Source organism: Elephantulus edwardii, unplaced genomic scaffold (genome assembly GCF_000299155.1).
Source record: "Elephantulus edwardii isolate Elephantulus edwardi_28Jun2011 unplaced genomic scaffold, EleEdw1.0 scaffold00134, whole genome shotgun sequence".
NCBI classification, from domain to species: domain Eukaryota; kingdom Metazoa; phylum Chordata; class Mammalia; order Macroscelidea; family Macroscelididae; genus Elephantulus; species Elephantulus edwardii.
In genome coordinates, this window is record NW_006399884.1 from 7,709,588 (window position 1) to 7,718,264 (window position 8,677).

An 8,677-nucleotide genomic window follows, 5' to 3' on the forward strand; every position below is an offset into this window, starting at 1 on the left:
CAGAGGCAGTGCGGTTGGCGCAGGATAGAGCAGGGTTTAGGGCTGTTGTGCATAGGGTCGCTATGAGTCGCAAACGACTCGACAGTACATAACAACAACAAACAACCGTTTAATTTGGATAGTAAACTAAAGGAAGTCCTATTCTGTCCTACTCGGTGGCTTTGAGTCAGAATTGACTAGATGGCAGCGAGTTGCATGTTGCTGTTTTTTTAAAACAAAAATTACCTTAATGTCGTAATCTTTTTTCCTTTTTTTAAAAAAAATTTATTTTATACTGGTTTACATGCAAAGTGCATAAAGTTCATATACATTGTGATCTTCTATATGGCATCAAATTGACCAGAACACCTCAAAAGACCAGAAAAGAACTTTAGGAGCAGTGAGTTCATGTTAATGGAGAAGATGAGAATGAGTGCACAACTCCAAGAAAATAAGCAATGCCTCTATGGATGGATGCATGCACAGACAACAACAAAGGATAAAAGATTATTATTATTATTATTATTATTATTATTATTATTATTATTTGAAGTGAAGAATGAGAATATATTTAATGATGGGGATTTCAACTTCATCAAAAGGATTTGTTAGTTTACAGCCAAGAAGCAGAGATTATGGGGATGGTGCTGGAGTGGGCAGGGTTCTGCTGTGCATGGGACTGCTGTGAGGTACAGTTCACTGAAGGCCACATAAGCACAGTAACAGCTAATAGGAAAGTAATTATACTCTCCCACAATAACAGAGGGGTCCCTGTGTATTACAGGGTAATGTGCAGTGAGGTACCAGAAAGGAAAGTCATAGGCTGAAGGTCTGAGCCCAGAAGGCCTTTCTAGTCAGGAAGCCACAGTGCCTGGAAGCCTGTGGAGGGCAGTTCTGCTCTGATGCTCACACTGTCACCCATAGTGGGCAGTCACTGCAGGGCATCAGGTAGTCAGAACAGTGGACTCACAAGTCACAATGTGATTGCAGTTAAGAATAAGAAGTGCCAAATTAGTGACAGGAAATGACTGGGGTGCCCTGGTGGTGAAATAGCTCAACACTTAACTGCTAACTAGAAGGTTGGCAGTTCATAGCCTCCTAGCTCAATGAGAGAAACATCTGGAGACTTTCTTCTCTAAAGATGACAGCCTTGCACCACCCATGGGGGCAGTTCTACTCTATCTGCAAGGTTGTTATGTTGTTGTTGTTGTTGTTAAGCACCACCAAGTCAACTACAACTTACAGAGACCCTACTGACCTTCTAAGTCCAAATCCAAGGCACCCAACAACAATAACAAAAAGAAATTGAAATTACCTTCTAAAAGGCTTTATGAATAAACAAATTCTAATAGAAACAAAACAGAACACCCATTCTAACAAGTCTTCAGGAGCTCTAGTGACCTCAAGGTAAGAAGCTGTGCTGCAATGTCAAAGGCACACTGTTTTAATCCACCAGCTGCTCCATGGAAGAAGGATGGGCACTCTCCTCCTGTGTGATTTACTGCCTCTGAACACCCACTAGTGGGTTGGTATGAGTTGGTTTTGACCCGACAGCACACAATAGCAGCAAGTTTTAAGCAATGAACTCAAAGCCACAGCAGAGAGAGAGGGTGGTGCCGAGCGAGCCAGGTGGTTCTGTGCTTGCTGTGCTGTGCCTGGGGTCACTGAGTCAGAGCTGACTCGATGGCACCTGACCACAACAGGCTAAAGCAGGTAGAATATTCTTTGTTGTTGTTGCTGTCGTTGTTGTTATGTGCCATCAAGTTGCTTGCAACTCATAGTGACCCTATGTACAACAGCCCTGAAACCTGCTCTATCCTGTGCCAACTTTACTGTCTCTGACACCTACCCTCATTACCCCAGTCACTACATCAATATATCTCATTGATGGTCTCCCTCTTTTTCTCTGTCCCTCCACCCTTTCAAGCATGACTTCCCTCTCCAAGGACTGGTCCCTCCTTGCAACATGCCCAAAGTATGTCAGATGAAGCTTCAGAATCCTTGCCTCCAAGGTTTCACCCTCTCCAGGGTGAACCTTTTGTTTTCCTAGCAGTCCATGGTAGTATATTCAACACTTTTCTCCAGCACCACAACTCAAAGACATCATCAATTCTCTATCATCCCTAGTCACTGTTCAGCTCTCTGATGCATAGCAAGCAATTGTGAAGACTATGACCTGGATCAGGCACACCTTAGTCTCCAGCCTGACGTCATTGCTCTTCAGTACTCTTGAGAGGTCCCTGACAGCTGACTTTCCCAATTCAATTTGTCTCTTGATTTCCTGGCTGCTGGTACCAAGAGTGCTGATTGTGGAGCCAAGCAAACTAGAGCTATTAACAATCTCAATCTCTTCACCATCTATCGTAATGCTGCCAATCATTCTTTAGTAATACTTTTACTGAAGGAGTTATGATAGAATAATCCACAGGGAGCTGCACTGCTAACTCTCTGGCAATTCACTCCACCAGCTAGCTGTACCTCAAGGGGAAAGATAGGACAATCTCCTCCTGTGTGGTTCATGTTAAGTCTGGGCAAAGGGGGCCAAAGAGAAGAATGAAGAATTCAGAATTCAAATGTTGATGGCTTACCTGCTGCTGATAAGAAGAGCAAACAGCCTTGCTTTTCTGGCTGAGCTAGCAGGTGGTTTGTAAATCAGAGTGGAATGTCCCCCACTAAGGACTCTGTTTATAAAAATCCTCCCCAGTAAGTTCACAGTGTGACTTTCCATTCTGCCTCTCCAGGATGAGGAACTCACCCAGGAGCTCCCTTTCCCCCCTTTAATAAGCATTAAGCTTTCTCTCATTCGCTCTGATTTCTTCTTTATGTCTGCTAACCTAACATATAGTGCCAAAACCCGGGAGATGAGTTAAGGTGCTGTGCCCCCATCTTAGGGTGAGTGTTGGCGCCCCTTATTCTCTCCTGAACCAGTCTGTGCAGTGTCAAGATGCTTGAATAGTAAGATAAATTTCTGCTGCTCTCCCTCTCCCTTGTGCTCTGTGTGGGCAGCTGCTGGCCAGATTTCTGCCCCTTTTGTCTTTCTGATCTCTGTATTTCTACTCACCTTCTCCTTTCCCGGTGATTCCTGACGCTGTCCCAATTGTTTGAAACACCTCAGAGCTAGTCAGACTAGTCTCCTGCTTCAAAGGCAACTGTGCCTTTGAGTCCAGACATTGTGAACTCCAATGGAAGACCGGATCTGGTCTCACTGAACCCCTGTTTCGCACACTGGTGCTGTTCTGCACACTGGTGCCCTGTATTCTGAGTCAATCACAGATCTGTGTCAGGGGCTTCACCTGAGAAACTTTTACTGAAAAGTTTCTTCTGGGCTATTGCTCTCTCAAGGATGTTCACATTATCCATAGCCTCTCTGTTCTGGAGACTCCCACTTTGCAGGGGATGTCCTGTAATCCCAGTTGTCCCCCCTGCAGATCCGAGACACATGAGAAATCAAATGTCCAAAATCCCAAGAGACAGTCCCTTAGGCTGCCTGCTTTCAGTCTTTCAACGAAGCACAGATAGACATTCTTCTGGTATTCTCTGCTTTCTTCCAAGATACATCTAACATTAGCTATAATATCCCTAGTACTACATCTTTAGTACCACAACCTCTCCTAAATCCAGCCTGCTCATCTGGTTCTCTGTTGACATTTTGTTCCAAACGTTTTTGGATATTTTCAGCAGAATCTTGCTTACATATGATATTGTTAGATAATTTACATTCATTACTCATCTTATTATGTATACACCACTGCTATCAATTTCCAGTATTTTATCCCCTAAACAGAAACTAAGGAGCCCTGGTGGGGTAGTGCGTTAAGGGTTAGGCTGCTCATACATAAAGTCAGCAATTCAAACCCAGCAGTCGCTCTGTGTGAGGAAGATGAAGCCATCTTTTCCCATTGATCTATACAGACCCTGGAAACCAGGTTGTGGGGGTCTCCATGAGTGGGCATCAGGTTGACAGCAGTGGGCTTTAAACTGAAAGTAGGAGTCCTGGTGGTGCAGTGATTATCAAGCAATGCTAATAAAAAGACTGATGGTTGGAGCGCTCCTCAGGAAAAAGGTGATGTGTCTGCTTCTGTAATGCTTTACAGCCCCAAGAACCAGAGGAGGTGGTTCCACTCTATCCTGCAGGGCCTCTGTGAGTCGGACTGGACTCAATGGCAGTGGGCTGGGTTTTTGTAAATAGAAACACTGTTAGGAGGCACCATTCCTTGGAAAAAAGACATCATGTTTGGAAAGGTGGAGAGTTAGTGAAAGAAAGAGGAAGACCCTCCACAAGGCAGACTGACACAGTGAGTGTAGCAGTGGACTCAAGTATATCAGAAATGGGGAGGGTGACTAGAGGTGCATTCAGATCTGTTATTCATAAGGTAGCTCAAGAGTCTTATTCGACTCAACAGCATCAAACAACAACATGCCATAAGAAGTAACTCCTGTTCTCCTTTCTGCCCAGGCCCTTGGTAAACCACTAATAAATTTAGTCTCTGCATTTTCCTAGCCTATCCTCGATGAGAAGGATTGGCCCAGTGACTGGGGTAATGTAGATGGGTGTGTCAGAGATGATAAGGTTGGCTCAGGATAGAGCAAGGTTCAGAGCTGTCATACATAGGGTTCCCATGAGTCACGAGCAACTTGACACATAACAACAACACCTGTCTCATTTAAGTGAGGCCGTTTAATATCAGTCCTTCTGTATCTGCTATTTCACTTAGCTTCATATTTTTGTGGTTCACCCATGTGGTAGTACATGTCAGAGAGAACTCTGCATCTCGGTTCATTTATCTGGAAAATAAGCTACCCATCTCTCTTTCTGTGAATAAAAACATTTCCTCACCCCAGTCAGAATAGCAAAATTTAACAGAACAGCAAGCAACAAATGCTGGCGAGGTTGTGGAGAAACTGGAACCCTTATTCACTGTTGGTGAGAGTGTAAAATGGTGCAACCACTGTGAAAAGCGGAATGGCGCTTTCTCAAAAAGTTACCATTTGACACAGCAATTCCACTACTGGGAATATACCCCAAAGAGACCATAACTGACATCCAAGCAGATATGTGCATACCCATGTTTATTGCAGGTTTGTTCACAATAGCAAGGAGTTGGAAACAACCTAAGTGCCCATCAACAAACGAATGGATAGAGAAGGTGTGGTATATTCACACAATGGAATACTGTGCTGCATTGAAAAACAAGGAACTCATGCAATATTATTAAAAATGGGTGACCCTGAAGGGCATTATGTGAGTGAAATATCTCAGTAACAAAAGGACAAATACTGCATGGTGCCACTGTTGTAAAACAGGACTGACCTTGGGGTTGAGGGGAGACTGAGAAAGATGGGTTCAATAATGTATACTGCATTGAAACAAATGAGGGAGGAAACTGTTTAAAAGGGATATGTGATTGGGTATTTTTGTCATGATGGGAGTCCAAAGCAAAGGCTGTATAGTGGAGTGGACCTGGGGGGGGAAGGGGGGAGGGATTGTAAAACACTGAAAGAATTTTTCATTTACTTTTCCAAGAGGGGAGTGTACTGGGGGGAGGGAGGGTTCGGAGGGGAGAAAAGTGCAACAAAGAATGACTGGAAATCCAAAGTCTCTGTGAATTTTAATTGAAATTAATAATAAAAATTTTTTTAAAAACCCATTTCTTGAAAAGGAGAGGCATAACAGCACTCTGATAGAATGCTGCAGTGTGCTCTCAATGGCGGAGAAAGAGAGAGTGAGGAAGTTTTATGAGGTCAGAGGTTAGGGACTCATGCTCACTCATCCAGAAGTACTCCCTTCCCTCCATCTGCATGTTTTCCATGGAAAACCATGCTCTGCTCGCAGAATGCTCAGTGATGCAGCCTTTTCTCTCCAACAGGTACCCTGTTTGCTTGCATTTCTGTCTTAGAGACTCTAGGTGGCGTCATTGCAGTTTCTTCATTTAATGGAATTTATTCAGCCACGGTAGCCTGGTACCCTGGCTTCACATTCCTGCTGTCTGCGGTTCTGATGCTGATTCCAGCGATCAGCCTGTGGTATGTACTGATTTCTAATCCTTTTATTCAAGGGCCCAAAGGATTACGTGAATTCTCAGACCCTTCGGGTAAAAGCACACAGACTTACATAAGTTTTGCCTGAGAATGAGCTTTTGTCAAAAACTTTCAAGACATGAAGACATCTGTCAGGAATTTAGAGACTTAGGAAGAGACTGACTAACTAGACATGGCTCAGAAACTCACTTAGATCGAAGCCCCCAAAAGTTACCCCTGCCACTTTAAGTGTGCAAATTAATAAAATCAACACAAAAAACCAAAAAAAATCAATTTCATTGCCATCAAGTTGGAATTCATAGCAACCTTCCTCTCACTGGGTTTCCACAACTGTAAACCTCGTAGGAGAAGAGAAAGCACATCTGTCTCCCTCAGAGCTGCTGATGGATTTGAACCACCAAAGCGGTGCAGTCTTTGGGTTAACAGCACATCCTCTACAGACTAGATCACCAGAGACCGATACATAAACATAAAAGAAATAATTCATTGATACCTTTGCCCTTCAGTAGCCAAACAGAACCAGCTAGATAGGTGATTTTTAAAGCACAGGGGCAAATACACTTAGCTGTGGTGCTGGCACGTGGAACTGAGAGCTTGCGCTCCTGCCTCTGGAAAGTATCCATGTCCAGGAGCACAGTGGTGGGAAGCTGTGGACAGGGTCACCATGCATACAGGAATCTTCTGCTGTCCCCTCAACAGTGGGAAGTATCTCTGTGAGTGAGAGAGAATAGTGAAGCCAGGACCTTGGATGACCTATGAGAACAGGCTTTCAGGATCTTGGACTAAAACCAAGCCAGCTGCTGCGAACTCAGCAGCAGCCCTGGCAACAGAGTGCTGTGCAGGCTTCTCAGTGGCTGCGATTTCAGAAGTAGATTGCCAGACCTTTCTTCCTAGGTACCTTTGGGAGATTCAAACTTCTGACTTTTCGGTTAGCAGCCAAGCACCCATGATTCCTTAAGCATTTTACCAAGATTAAGTTCTTACTTTAAAGGGCTCAACATCTTATTCATTGTAGGAGTTCAGTACTTAACTTGTCATTTGAATTCTGATACTTAGTTCTGTGTAAGACCCAGAGCAGTAGTATTTACAAATCCTCTGTAATCTTGATGAAAAGTTATTTTTATTACATAATGGTTTTAAAAAATAATTCTCACCAAAAGGAAGCCTGGTAGTTCAGTGAGTCACACGTGGGCTGCTAACCAAGGGCAGTGGTTTCAGATTGATCTAATAGGTACCAGCTGAGTTGGAAAAATGCAAAGTACAGGCAGGCTCTGAGCATGTGAAGAGATGTTGGCAGTGGCCTTGTTACTTAGCACTTTCATTTAGGGAAAGTGATTTATGCGCGTGAAGTCAAACCTTTAACAAATTCTCACAGTGTGTTTAAAACAATTCCTTTTAGATAACCTGAGAAAATATATAGGATACCTGAGAAACGGATGATAGATAGATAGATAGATATGCTCATTACAGCAAACTGAAAAATTAAAGGTGACCAAATTATTTAATAACAGAAAAATTGTAAAATTATCATAAACCAAAACAAAGAAACAAACTTACTGACTCCTAGTGCTTTCTAGGAAGAGCAGAGCTGCCCCATAGTTTCCAACTTGATCATTTTTAGGGACATTGACTGGCACATCTCTCTCCTGCACTATGGGTTAGAACTGTGGACCTTTTAGGAAGCAGCCAAAGTGCTTACCCACTGTGCCACCAGGCCAGGGACAGGATGATGATCGTTTACTGTGTGGCCTTCTCGTGGCTTTGACAGTGTCTTGTCTGCTTTTCCAGCTCTGCCATGTGCATCAGCCGGAACTCGGAGAGCTATACCCTTCTCATCCAGGAAGAATCGGGCCGAGAGACTTCCGACACGTGACGAATCATCATCTTTTCAAAACAAGTGAACGCACACGTCCAGTGCTGTGACCTCTAAAGATTATAAACTAATGCCGTAATTGATGCTTCATTGATACACACCACCTCTCTCCTCCATGGAGGCACCTAAGACAGCGCCCCTAGCGTTTGCCTTCTGTGCTGCACGTGGACCACGCCGGGGAAAATCATGGCCACATAGATGCACAGTGACTCTGTGGGACAGAACAGAACCACCTCAGGACTTCCCAGACAGTAAATCTTGGTGGAAACCGACTGCCACCCTGCTCTTCTGTGGAGCAGCTGGTGGGTTTGAACCTCTGACCTTATAATTCAGAGCCAAACGCTTAACCACTGTGCCGCCAAGTCTACTATCCAAGACTGAGAAGACCAAATCTCAAAATACTCTTCACATTTGGACTTACAAAAGAAATGGAAACCTTAAGATATAAGGAAGAGGGAGCTCTGGTGGCCTAGTGGCAAGAAGCTGTGCTGCAATCCCGAAGGCATGTGGTTCGAATCCACCATATGCTCCGCTGGAGAAGGAGGGGTAATCTCCTCCTGTACCAATCGGATCTGACTTGATTACACAAAAAGGGTGGGGGAGAGAGGTAAGGAAGAATTTGACAATTTGGTGGGTTCAAAAGCAATAATTTCTTGGATAGATTCCAGTTTCACACAGAAAAAGCAATAATCTCTCAGACATACTCTGATATCACAGAGAGCCTAAGGAGAGTTCTTTGCCCAAGTTTCTGCATCTGTGAAATGGGATGACTTCTCAGGTTTCCAG

The 8,677-nt window shown here is 43.9% G+C and overlaps 1 protein-coding gene across 1 annotated transcript in view; it reads left to right on the forward strand.

The window, feature by feature from the left end:
* Window positions 1–7,891, forward strand: part of SLC46A3 (solute carrier family 46, member 3) — a 24,837-nt gene extending 16,946 nt beyond the window's left edge. The window contains exons 4-5 of the mRNA XM_006894085.1: window positions 5,847–6,003; window positions 7,807–7,891. Of these exons, the coding sequence (XP_006894147.1) occupies window positions 5,847–6,003; window positions 7,807–7,891 (242 nt within the window). The remainder of the gene's footprint in view (window positions 1–5,846; window positions 6,004–7,806) is intronic.
* The last annotated feature ends 786 nt before the right edge of the window (window positions 7,892–8,677 follow it).